The sequence below is a fragment of the Sphaeramia orbicularis genome, chromosome 16 (assembly GCF_902148855.1).
Source record: "Sphaeramia orbicularis chromosome 16, fSphaOr1.1, whole genome shotgun sequence".
Taxonomy (NCBI): domain Eukaryota; kingdom Metazoa; phylum Chordata; class Actinopteri; order Kurtiformes; family Apogonidae; genus Sphaeramia; species Sphaeramia orbicularis.
Window position 1 is genome coordinate 61,020,249 of NC_043972.1, and position 21,959 is coordinate 61,042,207.

At 41.4% G+C, this 21,959-nt stretch overlaps 1 protein-coding gene across 1 annotated transcript; it reads right to left on the reverse strand.

Moving 5' to 3' along the window:
- Positions 1-1,907: 1,907 nt before the first annotated feature.
- LOC115435071 (zinc finger protein 420-like) lies at positions 1,908-21,246 on the reverse strand. The gene is made up of 2 exons (XM_030157259.1): positions 21,182-21,246; positions 1,908-4,440 (listed from the first exon to the last, which is right to left on the reverse strand). The coding sequence occupies exon 2, from the start codon at positions 4,365-4,367 to the stop codon at positions 2,796-2,798; it is 1,572 nt and encodes a 523-aa protein (XP_030013119.1). The 5' UTR covers positions 4,368-4,440; positions 21,182-21,246; the 3' UTR covers positions 1,908-2,795.
- Positions 21,247-21,959: the final 713 nt, after the last annotated feature.

The window sequence follows — 21,959 nt, forward strand, 5'->3', positions numbered from 1 at the left end:
TGGCTTTGTCTTTCTCCATAGTTATCCAAGGATCCAAGCCTGTGGAAAAACACTGTGAAAAATGAGGACCACATGAGTCCAGAATGACCAACGTGACCACATGAGTCCAGAATGACCAACAGGACCACATGAGTCCAGAATGACCAACAGGACCACATGAGTCCAGAATGACCAACGGGACCACATGAGTCCAGAATGACCAACAGGACCACATGAGTCCAGAATGACCAACAGGACCACATGTGAGTCCAGAATGACCAACAGGACCACATGTGAGTCCAGAATGACCAACGGGACCACATGAGTCCAGAATGACCAACAGGACCACATGTGAGTCCAGAATGACCAACAGGACCACATGTGAGTCCAGAATGACCAACAGGACCACATGAGTCCAGAATGACCAACAGGACCACATGAGTCCAGAATGACCAACGGGACCACATGAGTCCAGAATGACCAACGGGACCACATGAGTCCAGAATGACCGACAGGAGTGTGTCCAACAGCCCCCTCCTCACACTTTCACTCTGGGTATTTGACTGGTCGTGGCTGCTCTGGTCCTTGGGCTGTGACTGGACTGCTGGGGGGGCTGGAGATCGTGTGGGGGGTTGATGGTGTCCTCCCCTCCTCGGGCTGAATTATGAGAACCTTAGTCAAGATCTTTTCTTCAGTGTTTTTATTCCTCCTTATGCATGAAAAAAAAAAAAACATGTGATCGAGTTTTTTTTCATGGAGTTACAAAAATGTCCACTCAGCTAAACGATGCATTTGATTTTTCAAACAAAGAAACATGTATTTAAAACCCAATATCAGAAAGTGACACAAAAACAATGAAATTAAACTGTTTTAATGCTGCTAATCTGATGTTTTCTCTATTTTTTACATTTTCTAATACTAGTTAATAATAACTTCATGGTGATAATATGCAAAAAAAAAACTTTGTTTAAAAAACAAAACAAAAAGCAACTATATAAATGTATATATAAATATTAAACCTGAGGCCACAATAGCAATATTTGGCATTACATCATATTCTTTTCATTTTAAACAAAAATCTAAAAATCTAATTACCTTCACCACTCTTCTAGCTTGTAGAGTAATACTGCTAAAATGGAAAGATAAACAACCTCCAACATTTAAATCTTGGTTTCGAGATCTTTTACATCATTTAAATTTTGAAAAAAATCAGATCTTCTATAAGAGGATGTGCCGATAAGAGTTTCAGTACCTGTAACCTGTTCTGAATCACATAAAAGAGGCAGATCCACCACTTATTCCACACTAGTCTGATTAATACAAGTCTGGGACTAATATCTGGATACCTTATTTATTTATTATTCTTATTGTCAATTTTTTTATTTATTTTTTTTATTTTATTTTATTTTTTGGTGCAACAGGGTGGGAATGTTTATGGGTTTGGGCTTAAAAAAAAAACAAAAAAAAAAACAATGACTATTAGATTTTTCTGTGACTTGATATGTAATAAAACCACTTTGAACAAAAAAAAACAAACAAACTGTAAATTACAGTCTAACAATAAAACAGAGGATATAAAAATAAGACACTCCAATGAAAACAGGACAAAGGACTCAACCTTAGATCACACACAACAGACACGTCCAGTGCACTCAGTGTAAAGAACCACAAACAATAGAACAGCTATACACACCGGCCACTTTATTAGGTACAGCTGTTTGATTATTAACACTAGAAGCACTCGGAGAGCGCAGACCTCCGCCAAGGCTGATCAGTGCCCCCCCCCCGATCACCACCAAAATTTAATCATTTCTTCCTTATCCCATTTCCAACAAACCCTGACAATTTCATCCAAATCTGTCCATAACTTTTTGAGTTATGTTGCACACTAACGGACAAACAAACAAACAAACAAACAGACAAACAAACAAACAAACCCTGGCAAAAACATAACCTCCTTGGCGGAAGTAATTAACAATTATTTTACATTCAAACATGTGACTGCAGATCAGGTTTATCTAAAACAGTAAAGTTACAGTGATGGTCTGAACTGAAGTGTATGGGATGAGGCATAAGCGTCCACATGTGTGTGTTGTCAGATATGGAACTAAAACAACAAAATCATTTCACCATTGACGCTTGGGATGAGTGGAGGGTGGTGTGTCTGTTGGTTCTGTCGGTGGAGGATATTGAAGACATCTACTTATTTGGATTTATGATAGCGGGACACCTTCTAATTGGTCTTGGAGTTGCCCCGGTCTATCGCAAAACTGGAAAGACAGCAGCATGCAGAGAGACCCTGCTGCTGTTGGTGGAAATTAAGGAGCACTTTGGAGCGGTGAGTGACGACGAGAAGGAATTCCTACAGGTGGTGACGCAGTCAGGGACAGAGTGTGAGACCGGTCTTATGCTTGTGTTCGCATTATCCTCTGTTCTTCACTGCAAATTTCAAAGAAAAGGGTTCTGTGGCAGCACGATGTCCCTAATCATCGATCTTAATTTTGTTTGATGTACTCTGTGCCGTCAAATGACAATAAAGGCTATTCTGATTCTGAAGCTCTTTTAGAGGGAGTTCTGTAGCAAGAGTATTTTAAAGTATATATGCTGACCTTAATGTCAACCTGGTAACGAACCCACTGTGTTTTAGTTTGTTTTGTGTGGGTCTGTCTGTTTTCTGTAATGTGTTGTATGTAAAGTTGCTGAATACTTGCATTTCCCTCAGGATTAATAAAGTATCTCTCTCTCTCTCTCTGAAAGCCTTCCCACACCGGTCACAGTCTTATGGTTTTTCTCCTCTGTGGGTGCATAGGTGTGCCTTACATCTGGACTCTATGGAGTCTGATCTGGAGGGTTTTAAGTTTGATGTTCTTGTCAGAAGAAGTCGGTGCTGCTGGTTCAGACACTGCGTTTCTTGTCGTCATCTGATGCTCAGGTACTGTTTGGGCCAAAAGATGATTCACATCTGTGTTGATGGTAGGAGAGAGCAGAGTGTGGCAAGAATTTTTGTTCGCATTGGTAACACTCAAACTGTTTCTGTGTGTTTCTCTGTGGATGCACAGGTGTGCCTTAAGCCCATTCATATGGATATACGTCTTCCCGCACTGTCCACAGTGATATGGTCTTTCTCCACTGTGGACACGTAGGTGTGCCTTAAGCCCTTTCATTTGAGTGAAAGTTTTCCCACACTGTTCACAGTTATATGGTCTTAGTCCACTGTGGACATGTAGGTGTGACTTAAGGTTATTCATCCGGGTGAAAGTTTTCCCACACTGTTCACAGTGATAGGGTCTTTCTCCACTGTGGACACGTAGGTGTGACTTAAGGCTATTCATGTGGGTGAAAGTTTTCCCACACTGTTCACAGTCATATGGTTTTTCTCCACTGTGGACACGTAGGTGTGACTTAAGGCTATTCATGTGGGTGAAAGTTTTCCCACACTGTTCACAGTGATAGGGTCTTTGTCCACTGTGGGTGCGTAGGTGTGACTTAAGGTTACTCCTCTGGGTGAAAGTTTTCCCACATTCTTCACAGTCATATGGTCTTTCTCCACTGTGGATGCGTAGGTGTGCCTTAAGATCACTCATCTGGGTGAAAGTCTTCCCACACTGTTCACAGTCATATGGTCTTTCTCCACTGTGGATGCGTAGGTGTGTATTAAGGCTACTCCTCTGTGTAAAAGTTTTCCCACACTGTTCACAGTGATAGGGTCGTTGTCCACTGTGGATGCGTAGGTGTTTCTTAAGGATACACAGGAAGGCAAAAGTCTTCCCACATGTTTCACAGTAATATGGTCTTTCTGCACTGTGAATGCGCAGGTGTACCTTAAGGCTAGACACGTAAGTGAAAGTCTTCCCACACTTTTCACACTCATATGGTCTTTCTCCACTGTGGATGCGTAGGTGTGTACTAAGGGTAGACGCTTGGGTGAAAGTCTTCCCACACTGGTCACAGCCATGTGGTCTTTCTCCAGTGTGGATGCGTTGGTGGATTTTCAGCGCCTCCTTTCTCATGAAAGCCTTTCCACACTCCTCACATGAATATGGTCTTTCTCTGTTGTGGATGTGTACGTGTGTCCTAAGGTAAGACGCTTGGGTGAAACTCTTCCCACACTGGTAACACTCATATGGTCTTTCTCCACTGTGGCTACGAAGGTGTGTCTTAAGGCTACTCATCTGGGTGAAAGTCTTCCCACACTGTTTACAGTCATATGGTCTCTCTCCACTGTGGATGCGTAGGTGTCTCTTAAGTTGACTCATCAGGGTGAAAGTCTTCCCACACTGCTCACATTTATACGGTCTTTCTCCACTGTGGATGCGTTGGTGTGTCTTCAGCTGATGCTTGTGGGTGTAACTCTTCCCACACTGCTCACAAGTGAGTTTTCCTTCCATATTTGCTGGAATCAGGTGATCTTCTCCTGATACAACTTTTAGGTTTCACTTAAAATCCACCTTCGGCTTCTTTCTACATTAAAACAAAGACAAAGAAGAAGAGGTGGTCACTGAAATGCAATGGAATGTAACAGAACAAACACATCTGTTCAGGACCAGATTAAGCAGATCGACAAAATTAACTCGTTAGGTCATCGACAGGACATTTTCAAAACAACCAATATTTGATGGGTTCTCCTTAAGAGATGTGTTTCCGGTATGAGACCAGAAAAAGCAAATAAAAACAGACAAACTGAAGATGAAAACTGTCAGGTTCTCTCCAGTGTTGGCAGATTCTTTAAATAGTCACAGAATCACAAAACTCTGCAAAAACTTGTTTGGTTTGGTCACTGAAAGTAAAGTCAGACCAGTTCAATGTATTATTAGGGCCCAAGGGCTGAGAATTGGCTGCAAAGGCCCTATTGTCTGTCAAATGTTTTCTGTTATCATTCTTCTTATTATTATTGCGTTGATGACTAGTGTGACATCACAAATCCCTTTGGTGCCCAAACCCCTGCTGCTAATGTAAACAGCAGTGGCTGGAGTCCAGGAACTGGTCACCTGTTTCACACACACATCCTACTTTGCTGACTTCCCAAAGTCGACTGAAACAGATCTGATCTGTCAGAACTCAAATAGAGTTCTAAGAGTTAAAGGAGCTGTATGGAAGAATTCTGTTCCAAGGAATCAGAAAAGGGCCCTGAATTCACCCAAAATGAAGGAATCATGTTGATTTCAAATACTGAGAATGTTCACATTTGAAAACCTGAGTGTCAGCCCACAACTAATGTTTCTGTTGTCAGGTTGTGTTTTGGTCTGATGCTCCGCCCATCACCTATCTCCCAATCACAAAGTCAGTAGTGTTTGTTCATCCAGGTTGCCAGTTCCCACTGAGCTGCAACTAGGAACATTTCTGATCCCAAATGTCTGACTGTCGGATTTTTGGTGGATTGTAAGTACTCTTTTATCTATTTATTTATTTATTTATTTTGTATTCTATGCTTTGTCTTTTTTATCCTCTGATGTACAGTGTCCTTGGGTGTCGTGAAAGGCGTTTCTAAATCACATTTATTATTATTATTATTATTATTATTATTAGATTTATCAGAGTTAGTTTGATGCCAGGTGGAAGTCTGATTGGGAAAGTTCAGGTGTCAGTGAAAAAGAGGAGCTACGAGGCTGAGGTGAGAGCGAGTAGCTAGCAAACATAAGGGTTTTAGCAATAAAGCTAACGTTACTGTACCCGGGTAACGTTAGCCTTTAATTAGCTATGTTAAAATAAGTACCATATGGTTAGTTGATAATGTAACTGACAACACACACATCATTTTGCTTTAAAGTTACATATAGACAGGTAATGTTATATAAGCTAATGTTTAGCACTAGTACTAGCTAGCTAAAGTTAGCTACTAATGCTAACCGGGAGCAGGTCTTTTCAGACGCTGGACGTTTGGAGCATGAGACGGTTCACACCTGGCCTGGAAGTTTTGAACCCTGGGATAAAGATGTTTTGGACCAGACTTGGCGAACTGATATACACGTAAGTACAAGAAAATATGTAGATGTGTGGATTTTTTAGGGCCGATGCCGATACTGATTTTCTTTTTCATCAGCCTTAGTCGATGACCGATACAGGCTGACGATTTTCTTGAGATGATATTGCTTTTGCTCCCTCAATTTACTTAATAAAAATGACACAATAATAACAAATGTTACAAGTCTCAATTTAAACAAAATAAAGAAACATTATTGAACTTAAAACATTTAACAAATAGTAAAAAGAGGAAGAAAGGTGAGGTAGAACAAGGAATGTTGCATATAGTAGCATTAAACAGCTTCATCTTTGTTGAACTTTATCAAGCATACATTCCAATAAAAAGCAAAACTAAAAGAGTTCAGTGCTCGTAATTCTTCAAGTAATTTCTTTGAAAATAAATATTTAACCATAAATAAAATTCTTACAGTATTGCACACAGTAGCAACAAGCTAGCAGCAGAATCTAGTGCACAGTGTCCTCGACTGAATTTTAAAGGAACCATTTCCCACCGACTCCTTTAATGCTTAGGCCTAAGTTGTAGTGCACTTCCATAATCTCTTGTCGTGCAAATGGCCTTCCTAAGATAAGGAAAGAGTCAACAGCAATACAAACCCAAAAACAACTGGAAATGAACTGTGCAGAATATGCACATTGCCGCACTTCCAACACTATTGACCTAGTTCTGAATATTCCCAGTTTAGGAGCTGTGGGTTATTGTTATGCCCAACTCCTCTAGGCCACAACAGCACATAGGTGAGACCACACGGTTGTCTTGCCATCAAAGAATGAACATTCTTTATTTTACAAGTACGAGGGGTCCAGCCATGGCTGACGAGATGTGAAGAGTAGCAGCCCAGGGAGAGAGAGAGAGTATCCAGCAGAAGCCTGGCCTATATGACCTCCCAACCAGGTGTGGCTCGTTTGCGATCCCCAGTCAGCCACACCTCCAAGGCACCAAACCATGTCCTCCTGGCAGCACCAGATGTATCCAATCCTCTGCAACAGAAACACACCAACAATACCCAGCAAACCAACTGGTCAGGGCCATCACACCCCCCCCCATAAAAAAAACGAAGACCCACTAAGGTCTTCGTACACAGAAACTTAAGCTCGGGAAAGAGCATCTGCCATTAAATTTTCCCGTCCCCTAATGTGACATATATTCAAATTGAACGACTGTAAGAACAGTAACCAGCGCATTAACCTCTGGTTACTATTCTGCATAGTAGACAAAAAAGTCAGCGGATTATGATCAGTGAACACTGACTGGTTTTGAGCCTGAACTTACATATACTTCGAAGTACTGAAGAGCCCAAATAAGTGCCAACGTCTCCTTCTCCACAACTGAATAGTTTAATTGGTGACGTTTAAACTTACGGGAGAAGAACCAGACAGGATGGTCAATATCTCCCTCCCCTTCCTGTAACAGCACCGCACCTGCTCCGACGCCACTTGCATCCACCTGTATTTTAAAGGGTTTGTCAAAGTTCGGAGCTGCAAGCACAGGAGAACAGCAAAGCAGGTTTTTCACAGTATCAAAAGACTTCTGACATTGAGGAGACCATTCAAAAATTGCTTTTTTAGTCAGGAGGTTTGTCATTGGGGCTACCACGGAAGAAAAGTTCTTACAAAATCCCCGGTAATAGCCCACTAAACCCAGAAACCTCCCCAACTCCTTTGTCCTTGGCACAGGATACTTATCAATAGCTTCAACTTTAGCCCTCACCAGACGTACTTCCCCTTGGCCCACAAGTTTGCCAAGATAAGTCACCCTCGCTTTTGCAAATTCACATTTTGACAAGTTGACTGTCAGGTTAGCCTCAACTAACCGATCAAACAAGGCTTTTAGACGCTGAACATGACAGTCCCAAGAGTCACTGTACACCACAACATCATCCAAATATGCAGTGCACCCTGAAAGACCATGCAAAACCCTATTCATAAGTCTCTGGAATGTAGCTGGAGCATTTCGCAACCCAAATGGCATGACATTGTATGAGAACAATCCCTTAGGTGTAATAAATGTACAAATTTCTTTTGCCCTAGGAGTCAGTGGAACTTGCCAGTAACCTTTAAGGAGATCTAGTTTTGTTACAAATTTTGCACTGCCAACCTCATCAACACAATCATCAATCCGTGGCAGAGGGTAACAATCTGGCTTTGACACAGCATTTATCTTCCTGAAGTCTGTACAAAATCGATCCGACCCATCAAATTTTGGAACCAGTAAACATGGTGAGGACCAATTTGATAATGCCGGTTCTGCTATACCATTTTGAATCATGTACTCAACTTCCTTCTCCATACGTTTTTGCTTTTCTGCATGTACATGATAAAAGCGCTGCTTAATTGGTTTGGAATCACCAACATCTATGTCATGCTGCACAAGATGAGTTTGTGATGGAGTGTCTGAGAACAAGGAAAGATGAGTTTCAATCAGTTGTATTACATCTGCTCTCTGCACATCTGACAAATCACTCAGAAAACCCTCTAAATTGCTCAGATAAGCTGAGTTGTTAAGTTTACCTACAGTAGTCTGCTCTGATGGAACCACAAAGTCCTCAGATGGATTTGTCACAAGTTTTGCTGCAATACCTACAGTTTTCGAATGCACATCTTCCATGTAACCAACAGTGCCCCCCTTCTTCACTCCATCACTGGTCTGCCCACCATGATACGGCTTGAGAAGGTTCACATGACACCACTGAATTTTTTTCCTCCTGTCAGGCGTGTGAATGAGATAGTCACAGTCAGACATACGGCTTTTAACTGTATATGGCCCACCAAACTTAGCCTGGAAAGGAGAACCTACAACAGGCAACAATACCAAAACTTGGTCCCCTGGTTCAAACTGGCGGAACTCAGCTTTCCGATCAAAAAGATTCTTCATTTTACCTTGAACAGTACCAAGCTTCATGCGGGCAGCCGCACAAACCCTGTACAAACGACAACGAAAATCATTCACATAATTCAAAATATTGCCTGGAGGATCAACAGTTTTCCAGTGGTCACTTAACACTGCTAAGGGACCACGAACAGTGTGCCCAAAAACTAATTCATTTGGAGCAAAGCCTGTACTTTCCTGAAAAACTTCACGGATCGCAAGCAAAAGCCAGGGAAGACCTTCTTCCCAGTCATGTGAAAGTTCAGTGCAATAAGATCTTAACATCGACTTTAATGTTTGATGGAATCTTTCCAGAGCCCCCTGCGACTCTGGGTGATATGCACTTGAGATGTTGTGTTTCACTCGCAGCTGATTTAACACCTGGGCAAAAGTGTGAGACATAAAGTTAGTCCCCTGATCTGTTTGTATTACCTTTGGGATTCCAAAAGTGGACATAAAAGTGGTCAAGGCTTTCAGAACTGGTTTTACTTTAATAGAGCGAATTGGAAAGGCAGCAGGATACCGAGTACTCTTACACATCACAGTCAACAAGTAACCGCTACCATTTTTACTCTTAGGCAGAGGACCAACACAATCAACGAGTAAATACTCAAATGGGTTTTCAGTAACTGCAATTGGGCACAAAGGAAAAGGCTTGACTGTCTGGTTGGGTTTACCAGTCATCTGACATGTATGACAATGTTTACAATATGCAGAGACATCACACTTCAACCGAGGCCAGAAAAAATGATGCAAGACCCGGTCATAAGTCTTCTTAACTCCTAAGTGACCAGCAATTCCATCATGTGCAACACTCAACACCATTTCTCTAAACTTGGATGGTACCACAACTTGTATGACTTGGTCCAGTTTTACATCATTTACCACATGAGTCCACTTCCTACATAACACCCCTTCATGAAGGAAGTAGCCATTTTCCAAATCCTGTATTTTGTTGTCAGGACAAACCAAATGAAACAAAGAGAACAAGGATGAATCCCCTGCCTGTTCTGAAATAAGCTCCTTCTTACTTATAGTTGGCAAAGGCCAAGGACACACCAAAGGCCCACCTTGAACCTCCTCAAAAGTCTTGTCTTGAGGAGACAATTTTGAAGAAACAGACGGTTTACAGTCCTCACTCTCATTTGAACTGGCCCTGCTCATTGCCCTAGTCACAGCACAGACAGGAAAAACATTTGGGTATTGTTTAGCACACTCATCCTGACTTCCAGAAAACTTAGGTAATGCTGTCATGACAAGAGCTGGTGGACCATCCTTCCACACCTTTGCCCCAGCTAAGTCATTACCCAGTATAATATCCACACCATCCATAGGCAGTGAGTGGCGCACCACCATGACCACTTCACCATTAACCAGATCTGAACACAGATTAAGACGGTGTAGTGGAACAGACAATGGAACTAAACTAATGCCAAGAACTGGGGTCGTGTTGCCGGTGTCTGTAATGGATGAAAATGGAAGGACATGCTTCAAAATGAAACTCTGAGAAGCCCCTGAGTCTCTCAAAATCCTAACTGGTTTCCTCTCACCACCATACAGAGAAACAAATCCATCTGACATGAAAGGAGCATAAATTTCATCAACCAGTGTCAATGGTTGCTCAAAAGATGTATCAGATTTTACCTGATTATGCATGGGAGACACAAGACCAGCAGACTTCACATACACACTTGACTCAGATGATTTATGGTCATTATTGACAGTAACAATTGGACATTCCCCCTTCCAATTACCTTTGTTTTTACATGAATGACATACTTTACCAGGATCAAATCTTCCATCCGTCCCAGGCACACTCCTGACACTGGTCTGTGAACTCTGATGAGCATTAAAGAACTTACCCAGACCAGGCTTCACACTCTCCCTTCTCACACCATTTCCACTTCTGCGCCATTCGCACCCTGTAGCATGAGTCAGCATGTACTCATCTGCCAGTATCGCTGCTTCTGAAGCTGTTTTGACTTTACTTTCATTAATATGTACAGCAATATGGCTTGGGACAGAATTTTTAAATTGCTCTAAAACAATAAGGTTGCACAGGTCTTCATAATCACCTACACCAGAGGCAGAACACCACCGTCCAAAATGAGCAGTAATATCGCGTGCAAACTCCACATGAGTTTGCCTATCACCCTTTTTCCAGTTTCTAAATCTGAGCCTGTATGCCTCAGGGACTAATTCATAAACTTTAAGTACTGCAGCCTTTACCGTAGCATAATCCATACTGCCTACAGGACTAAGGGCAGAACATGCTTCCTGAGCCCTGCCTGTGAAAACACACTGCAGCATTAAGGTCCGATCAGCATCAGGCCAACCTCTGGTATCTGCAACCCGCTCAAACAATGCAAAGAAGGTATCTGGATCCCTCTCATTAAACTTAGGCAGTAAACGCAAATTACCAGCAACATCAAAACCTGCTCCACCTACAGGAGCTTGCCATAATGACCCAGAGCCAAGGAGAAACTCACTAGCCTTCCCCTCTCTTACCAATTCCAGCTTTAACTGTTCGAGTTTTAACCTTTCCCTTTCCAAAGCTACTTTTACCTCTGCCTCCCTGGTTTTCTGTGCCTGCTCTGCTTTTATCCTTTCCTGCTCAAGCTGAAATTGAAATCTCTCCCTTTCCATATTTGCCTTTCTCTTTCCAGCTGCATATACTGATCAAATGACAGATTTTCCATAACCCCTGGAACCTTTACATCAGGAACTTTACTCTGTTGAAGCTCCAAAATACCAACTGACACTGCCAGACCCTCTACAATGACCCTCAGCTCAGCCTTTTTAGGAACCTGCGTGGGCTTCTTCCACCCCAAATGCACAGCTAAATCTACCAAATCTGCCTTTGTAAACTGAGATAATGTGCTATGAGAAGCTCGTTGCAAAAACTCTGCAACCAAAGGATTACTGTGTTCAGTCGACATATTGTGCACCAAAAACACACAATAACACAGAAAACTAACTTTATTTGCACTTGGGCCCACGTTGCCCTTGACAGAAGACTTCCCCCTAACTGCCTAGCCAAAAATACTTACCTAAAACTCAACCCTAGTCTTCAGGTGGTACTTGTGATGGGTAATTACGCACTACATTGACTGTAATAATCAAAATTATTCACAATCAATGATTTAGCCCGTCAGCCCGGAAAGCAACCATTAAATGGCGACCCCCCTGCAGCAGCGGATGTGCCCCCGAGACAACTGCTCTGCCCACTTTCCCACCGCCTAAGGTGAAACCAATGGACACAATCCCTAATGGACAGTGCCCTACAGCCTAACGGGGAGTTCTGTCCACAGTGCAAATAAACCAAAACCATTTACCATTATCTCATTTCCAACAGACTTGCAAAAAAAACCACAGAATTGATCTCCAAAACAAGCAACAAACATGCATTTCACAATTACCAGAGACCAACACAGCTCCAACAATGAACCACAGCAACCAGTGTGCAGGCAATCAAGTAAACGAGACACTCAAACCACCTACCCAAACAATAACTAGCCACTTTTAGTTTGGACGAGCCCCCATTTGTTATGCCCAACTCCTCTAGGCCACAACAGCACATAGGTGAGACCACACGGTTGTCTTGCCATCAAAGAATGAACATTCTTTATTTTACAAGTACGAGGGGTCCAGCCATGGCTGACGAGATGTGAAGAGTAACAGCCCAGGGAGAGAGAGAGAGAGTATCCAGCAGAAGCCTGGCCTATATGACCTCCCAACCAGGTGTGGCTCGTTTGCAATCCCCAGTCAGCCACACCTCCAAGGCACCAAACCATATCCTCCTGGCAGCACCAGATGTATCCAATCCTCTGCAACAGAAACACACCAACAATACCCAGCAAACCAACTGGTCAGGGCCATCACAGTTATAATGGAGGAAACGCAGACGCTCTGCATTTTCCCCTGTCAGCCTGGACCTCTGCAGGAGAAGCCATTTATTTCACTAACAACACACTTGATCTGAAGCTGGGGGCGGGGGCGGGGGGGGGGGGGGGGGGCATAGCGGTCCATGACTGAAAATATTCCGTCATTGACAGATTTTTTTTTTCAATGACGGAAAATTTGGAAGGCCGTCCGTCATTTTGACAGATTCAAATACTGAGGGTAATCTACTGTTAACCTTTCCTCCTCAGCTCGTCCGACCGTAGTCAGCGAGCACAGGGGAAATGTCCTCCAGGGCTGATGTGGGGTTCACTCCCCTGCCAGTAGTAGAAGACAGCAGCCTTTACTTCTGCACAGTATATCCATGTTAGAACACTGTTTACTTCTGTCCTCTGACACACTCATACTCTAAACTGCCGCTCCCTCACCTTGCTCGACCACTCACACCATACGAACGCGCCACACACCGCCCTCGCACTTAAGGAACACACACACACACACACACTCACACACACACCAGTCTCATAACACTACCAAAGAAAGTTTTCACACAACACTGTGAACAGAACCTGCTGCAGAATCGCTGGTCTGTCTGTGAGCAAGGCATCAAACAGTCCAGAACAGCATCCACCTGTATAGAACCAACAACCACCTGTATAGAACCAACATCCACCTGAATAGAACCTACATCCACCTGTATAGAACCAACATCCACCTGTATAGAACCAACATCCACCTGTACAGAACCAACATCCACCTGTATAGAACCAACATCCACCTGTATAGAACCAACATCCACCTGTATAGAACCAACAGCACCACTGTTCACAACTACACTGAATACAACAGCAGTACTGCAGTCACATGACTCACCCTGAGTCCACCTGTAGTAGACCCCCTGTCCAGTTAGTCCACCTGTAGTAGACCCCCTGTCCAGTTAGTCCACCTGTAGTAGACCCCCTGTCCAGTTAGTCCACCTGTAGTAGACCCCCTGTCCAGTTAGTCCACCTGTAGTAGACCCTGTCCAGTTAGTCCACCTGTAGTAGACCCCCTGTCCAGTTAGTCCACCTGTAGTAGACCCTGTCCAGTTCATGGTGAGTGTGAATATTAATCAGTCAGTGTTCAGTCTTGTGTGGTTTTTTTCTCTGACTTTTGCTTAAATCAGATGTTACTTTGCTCGTGCAAACTGTGCAGACAGCCCAGTCTCCTTATTTTAAAGCCCAGTAAATGTGATGGCATTGATAAACACGGTTAAAAAAAAAGAGGGACTGATGCGGTGAAGGATGACGGACAAGCAAGGAATCCTCCAGTTCTTCTTTCATTTGGTGTGTTATATGTATGCATGTTCTACCGTTCAGGTGTTATTTGATGGCATGTCCATTTGTGCACAGATCTGTGGTTCACAGAACCTGAACTCTGACCCTCAGTGCATGAGAACACACTAATTAAAAGTGGCATATAGAATTATGCGAGTCGTGATATCACGTTGCTTTATCAGCCAGCAGCAACTACAGCTGCTTCATCATTGAGGTGTTTTTGAACATTAAATACTAGTAAATATATCTCTTTATCATTAAAAAAATACAAATTTGAAATGACAGACAATAATATGTTATGATGGAATTTTTAGACCCTGTCCGTCAAAATGACAGACAATAAAAATGTCTAGCGCAGTGGTTCTTAACCTTGTTGGAGGTACTGAACCCCACCAGTTTCATATGCGCATTCATCGAACCCTTCTTTATTAAAAAATACAATATGATTTTTTTCAAATTCAAGACACAGGCATATGTTTTACTGGTGCACAAAATGAACCGTGCATTAACATCACTGTGTTCAAAGAACAAAACCAACACAGTGCATGAACTCACAACAAATTACATACCTTTTCACAAAGACGTGACCTTTTTTAATACAACCACACTGAAATGGCTTTAATTTTTAACCTTATGTATTCCAATAATGAACTTATTTTATTTATGCTGTTTATCATTTTTAGTATTTTAACACACACCCATCACCTGATTTCCATCAGGCTACAATAATAATGAATATTTACAGCAAATCAGTGTGACTTCTGCTTTTGTGTATATGTATGCGTAGGCCGTCAGGTCAGCCCGGTTTTCGTTTCATCTCGCTCCGAACTTTCCGAACCGCGCAATTTTGACATAAAAAAAGATAATTGCATGTAGTGTATCCAAAAAAAGTTCTTGTTATACTCCTTCAGTATTTTTGTGATCGTTGTTTTATTACGGCACTAGCTCGGCTTTAGCGAAATACGATTTCTCCATCCGCGATGGTGCGTTGGTCATCACATGATTGTAACTGACCAGTGCGGTGACCGAAAAATGTAAACAAACGCTACACATGGCTGCCTCTGTGGTTAACAGGAAGTAGCAAAAGTCATAATGATGTGGAAAATACTCAAATAATTCATCGTCAGACGAGTGGAAGAGATTATAAACACTTCCAGATGTGTTGTAGTGCTACAAGCAACAACAATACACCTCGTATATTGGATGTCAATCAGAGAAAGAGTCTCCGAAGCCGTTTGTTTACATACACGGACCTAGCCCGACACACACACCCGACTAATGAGTCGAGTGTGTGTCTGGACCTCCGCCGAACCCCTGAGACTGACTCACCGAACCCCTAGGGTTCCATCGAACCCAGGTTAAGAACCACTGGTCTAGCGCAAACTCTGTTCCCTCCCCAGCCAGCAGGACCATGTGGGCCCCAGAAGGGTCCCATTTGGGCTGCAGAGAAGGGTCCCATGTGGGTTTGTCCACAGTTTCCATGGTGACCACACATGTGTTTGACCAGAGCAGAATCAGAATCAGATCTGAATCTGTTTATTGTCATTGAACCAAGTACAAAAAATGAGGTAAAGCTCCGAGGTTCAGTGCACGAACTTACAGACAGACAACAAATATAAGCAAAACAACAACAAATATGAGTAAAACAACAACAAATATGAGTAAAACAACAACAAATATCAGTGAAACAACAACAAATATGAGTAAAAACAACAACAAATATCAGTGAAAAAACAACGAATATGAGTAAAACAACAACAAATATCAGTGAAACAACAACGAATATGAGTAAAAACAACAACAAATATCAGTGAAACAACAACGAATATGAGTAAAACAACAACAAATATCAGTGAAACAACAACGAATATGAGTAAAAACAACAACAAATATCAGTGAAACAACAACGAATATGAGTAAAACAACAAATATCAGCAAAACAACAACAAATGAGTAAAAACAACAACAAATATGAGTAAAAATAACAACAAATATGAGTAAAACAACAACAAATATAAGCAAAACAACAACAAATATGAGTAAAACAACAATGAATATGAGTAAAACAACAACAAATATCAGTGAAACAACAACAAATATGAGTAAAACAACAACAAATATCAGCAAAAAAACAACAAATACAACCAAAACAACAACAAATATGAGTAAAAACAACAACAAATATCAGTGAAACAACAACGAATATGAGTAAAACAAAAACAAATATCAGCAAAAAACAACAAATATAAGCAAAACAACAACAAATATGAGTAAAACAACAACAAATATGAGTAAAACAATAACAAATATGAGTAAAACAACAAATATAAGCAAAACAACAACAAATATAAGCAAAACAACAACAAATATGAGCAAAAACAACAACAAATATAAGCAAAACAACAACAAATATGAGTAAAAACAACAACAAATATGAGTAAAAACAACAACAAATATGAGTAAAACAACAACAAATATGAGTAAAAACTACGACAAATATGAGTAAAACAATAACAAATATGAGTAAAACAATAACAAATATGAGTAAAACAACAAATATGAGTACAAAAAATGAGTAAAACAATAACAAATATGAGTAAAACAACAAATATGAGTAAAACAACAACAAATATGAGTAAAAACAACAACAAATATGAGTAAAACAATAACAAATATGAGTAAAACAACAACAAATATGAGTAAAACAACAAATATCAGCAAAAAAACAACAAATATAAGTAAAAACAACAACAAATATCAGTGAAACAACAAAAAATATCAGTAAAAACAACAACAAATATCAGTAAAAAATATATATATATATCAGTAAAACAACAACAAATATCAGCAAAACAACAACAAATATGAGTAAAAACAACAAGAAATATCAGTGAAACAACAACAAATATCAGTAAAAACAACAAATATCAGTAAAAACAACAACAAATATCAGTGAAACAACAAATATCAGTAAAAACAACAAATATCAGTAAAACAACAACAAATATCAGTAAAAAAAACAACAAATATCAGTAAAATTAACAGTTATTTACACTAAAAAATGAAAACTATTGCAAACTAAGATATTTGTACAACAGAATTTCAGTCGTGTAAATAACATGACAGATAAATATGGTGGGATAAATAGTGTGAAGAATAAATAATATGACAGATTCAGATCTGTGATTCTGATTCTGTTCTGGTCAAACACATGTGGTCACCATGGAAACTGTGGACAAACCCACATGGGGCCCTTCTGTGCAGTCCAAATGGAACCCTTCTGGGGCCCACATGGACATGCTGGCTGGGGAGGGACTAAATGTGACTGAGAACTGGGGCGACTGGGGGACTGAAAAGTAGGGTGGAACCGTTTTGGTTCGGGGCTTTCAATACAATACAGAGATACATGCAGCCTACGACGAACGCAAAGACTCACCACGCTAAAGTCGGCAAAAGATTCACTGATTCCCACTTTGAGGCTCAATAATCACTGAGACACAAATGACGGCTGTATGCAGCTTTGGTAACACACAGAGGAAACTCCAACCCTGTTTCCATCCAAACAAACGCTCCTTAACCATCAGTAGACGGCATGACCTCCAATGTGGAGCCAGTTAGTGAGCGAAGGTTTAGGGACCGTCTGCAAAGTGCAAATTGGAAAATGTCTACAGATTTCAAATTCCATCATTTTGCTTCTACTCAGTGAAATGTCACCAGATGGATCTGACACAGCCATGAAGCCCTTCTGCACACACTACAGCCCTGAGACTGGACACATATCAGACCCACATTAGACTGAAGACAATATGAGCTACATCTGGATTTCAATGGGACTATATAGTCTGTCCACTAATTCTGGACTGTTGGCTTGTTAACCCTTGTGCCTCCCTGAAAAAAATACCTCTGCTCACCCTGAAGGACAAAAACGTCCACGCACAAAAAACTACCAGAAAAACCATCATACGTCAAGATGAAGAAATGGGCATTTCTGACTTTGCATCAGTACCTGACACAATGGAGTCAGATTGAAAAATAAAATAAATAGAAAAAATAATAAAATTTGAAATGACGGATAATAATGTGTTAAGATGGAATTTTTACGACCCTGTCCATCATTTTGACGGACAATAAAAATGTCTACCACAACCTCTGGGACAGATCCTTCTATATAAACGCAGTTGGACAGATCCTTCTATATAAACACAGTTAAACAGATCCTTCTATATAAACACAGTTGGACAGATCCTTCTATATAAACACAGTTAAACAGATCCTTCTATATAAACACAGTTAAACAGATCCTTCTATATAAACACAGTTAAACAGATCCTTCTATATAAACACAGTTGGACAGATCCTTCTATATAAACACAGTTAAACAGATCCTTCTATATAAACACAGTTAAACAGATCCTTCTATATAAACACAGTTAAACAGATCCTTCTATATAAACACAGTTGGACATATCCTTCTATATAAACACAGTTGGACAGATCCTTCTATATAAACACAGTTAAACAGATCCTTCTATATAAACACAGTTAAACAGATCCTTCTATATAAACACAGTTGGACAGATCCTTCTATATAAACACAGTTAAACAGATCCTTCTATATAAACACAGTTAAACAGATCCTTCTATATAAACACAGTTAAACAGATCCTTCTATATAAACACAGTTAAACAGATCCTTCTATATAAACACAGTTAAACAGATCCTTCTATATAAACACAGTTGGACAGATCCTTCTATATAAACACAGTTAAACAGATCCTTCTATATAAACACAGTTAAACAGATCCTTCTATATAAACACAGTTAAACAGATCCTTCTATATAAACACAGTTGGACAGATCCTTCTATATAAACACAGTTAAACAGATCCTTCTATATAAACACAGTTGGACAGATCCTTCTATATAAACACAGTTAAACAGATCCTTCTGCTGTGGGAATACATCTACTGATGCCTCTGGACACATCTTCAGTGATGTTCCTGGAATCACTGGGTGTTTCGGGTCTTTCAACATCATACACCCTCATCCAGGTGACCCAGCCAGGGCTGATCAGACCCCGGCTTGTGTCCAGATGGCAACTAACTACCATGGCTCCATGGTTTTCCTCTCTTGAGCCACAGCCATCTTGAGGCTCTCTCTGCCGCTTCGGTGGCATTGCGGATGGCTCTCCTCCTACTCTCTCCCTCGATGCCCAGGTTACTGAAGGCTCTGGCCAAGGATTGAGCCGCAAAACCCCTGCATCCCACCTCCACTGGGAAGCACCTTGCCTTCCAACCAGCCTGTTGACAGTCACTGATCAGTCCTGTGTACTTTGAGAGCTTCCTCTCAAAGGCTTCTTCTATCCGATCTTCCCACGGGACTGTCAGCTCCAGCAGCACGGCTTGGTTGGTGGCCTCTGATAGTATGACGATGTCTGGGCGTAGGGTGGTGGCAGCTATATGTCTGGGGAACTTCAGCTGCCGCTCGAGGTCCACCAGCAGCTGCCAGTCTCTTGCGGTGGTCAGGATGCCAGCTGGTGGTCTTCTAGCCGGGATTGCCTGCTCCCCAGCTCTGACAAAGGTGATAGTTTTCTTGGAGGGACGGGACCGTTTTGCCCGCTCAATTCCAGTGCTGATGGCTTCAGCGATGGTTTTCAGGACTTGGTCATGCCTCCACCGGTACCGCCCTTCTCCAAGTGCCATAGAGCAGCAGCTGAGGATGTGTTCTAGGGTTCCTTTCTTAGAACACATAGGACAATCTGGTGACTCTGCCAGGCCCCATGAGTGCAAGTTCGATGGACTTGGAAGCACATCATAAACTGCCTGGATTAGGAATTTAATGCGGTGAGGCTCGGCTTTCCAGATTTCAGCCCAGGTCACTTTCCTCTCAACCACATTCTCCCATCTCCCAACACAGTTAAACAGATCCTTCTATATAAACACAGTTGGACAGATCCTTCTATATAAACACAGTTAAACAGATCCTTCTATATAAACACAGTTGGACAGATCCTTCTATATAAACACAGTTAAACAGATCCTTCTATATAAACACAGTTAAACAGATCCTTCTATATAAACACAGTTGGACAGATCCTTCTATATAAACACAGTTAAACAGATCCTTCTATATAAACACAGTTAAACAGATCCTTCTATATAAACACAGTTGGACAGATCCTTCTATATAAACACAGTTAAACAGATCCTTCTATATAAACACAGTTAAACAGATCCTTCTATATAAACACAGTTGGACAGATCCTTCTATATAAACACAGTTAAACAGATCCTTCTATATAAACACAGTTGGACAGATCCTTCTATATAAACACAGTTGGACAGATCCTTCTATATAAACACAGTTAAACAGATCCTTCTATATAAACACAGTTGGACAGATCCTTCTATATAAACACAGTTGGACAGATCCTTCTATATAAACACAGTTGGACAGATCCTTCTGTATAAACACAGTTAAACAGATCCTTCTATATAAACACAGCTTTGACACTTCCATAAACTCGAACTTGTATAAAATGCTGGATGAAATCTGCTCCTACCTCCGGGTTCTGGAGGGGCTGATGTTCCTACATTGAGTGGAACGCCGTCGGAACACATTCATTCAAAGTTCTTATTCATGAGTTCAAGGCAGACAAACTTGTGTCACTTGGCGTTTGTCAGATCCCACTCATCCTATAAGGATACTGTTGAGTTTGAAAATGTTGACTTTGGAATGAGTTTGTCGTCCGTGCTAACGCTAGCATGCTGTTAGCCGCTGTGCTATCCGCTGGTGAATGCCTTATTGTGTGTGTTGTCAGAGCAGAGCTTGGCAGACACACAGTGTTCACAGATAAACACTGTTTTCTGCTTGGACCTCAGTCCTAGAATAGTCCAACTGAAAATGCTCAGTTGTGTCTCCTTCCGAGTCCAGAACAATTCCAGAATGAATGAACTGCTAAAGTTAGCACCAGTCCCGGAAGTAGCCTACCCATGCTAACACCAAACCTTCCCCCAAAATGGAAGTTTTCAAAGTCCTAAAGTCAGTCCTTCCAGGGGTCAACCCCACTGCTCAAAAGCACAACTGACACAACAACACATACAGCAGTGACACAACGGTTGTGTGGAGTGATGTTACCTCAGACACTGAAGCTTCCAAACACGCTTCAAACTCCTGATGTTTCGCTCGACTCCGTGTCGGGGTTTCACAGCTGAAGTATCGCGAGAAGATGTTTCGAAGTCTCACCAGGCGAAAAATCACGTGACTCCCAAATGAAGCTTCCTTACGTCACACGCGTATCGGTGACGTGAAGTTTAGGTCAGATTAGAACAACAGATGAACTGGGACTGGAACACAGTTATTCACACACACTATCCATAGAGTTATATACCTGCACACACACACACACACACACACACACACACACACACACACATATTAGGCACAAATACAGACAAACATTAGTGTTTTTTTTTGTTTGTGTGTGTGTGTTTGTTTGTTTGTTTGTTGTTTGTTTGTGAATGTGTGATAGTGTGTGTAAAGTGAGTGTGTGAGCATTAACTGTTTGTCTAATTGTTTGACAGTGATGAAAGCAGAGCTATGGAGAATGGAGGACAGGCCACCTAACAGAGCTAGCTCATATGAGTGGGGGCCCTTTGACCTTATGACCCCTAAAAAGCTCCAGTGTCTGATCTGTGCTCAGAGTTGGCCTTTAGTAAGAACACCTCTTCTCTGCTGAGGCTCCTGCGCTCAAGGCACCCACAAACTCCAGCCAATCCAGCTGCTCCTGCTGCTCCTGCTGCTCCTGGAGGAACTGGACAAGGTAAGCCTATGGCACCACGCATGGAATGCATGGATGGAAGAAAAAGACAGAGCAAGATTCAAATGGACAGTATACTAAACAACAATTATACAA

Coding starts and splice junctions, on each gene's coding strand:
- LOC115435071 (XM_030157259.1), bottom strand. CDS start 4,367: ATGGAAGGAAAACTCACTTGTGAGCAGTGTGGGAAGAGTTACACCCAC.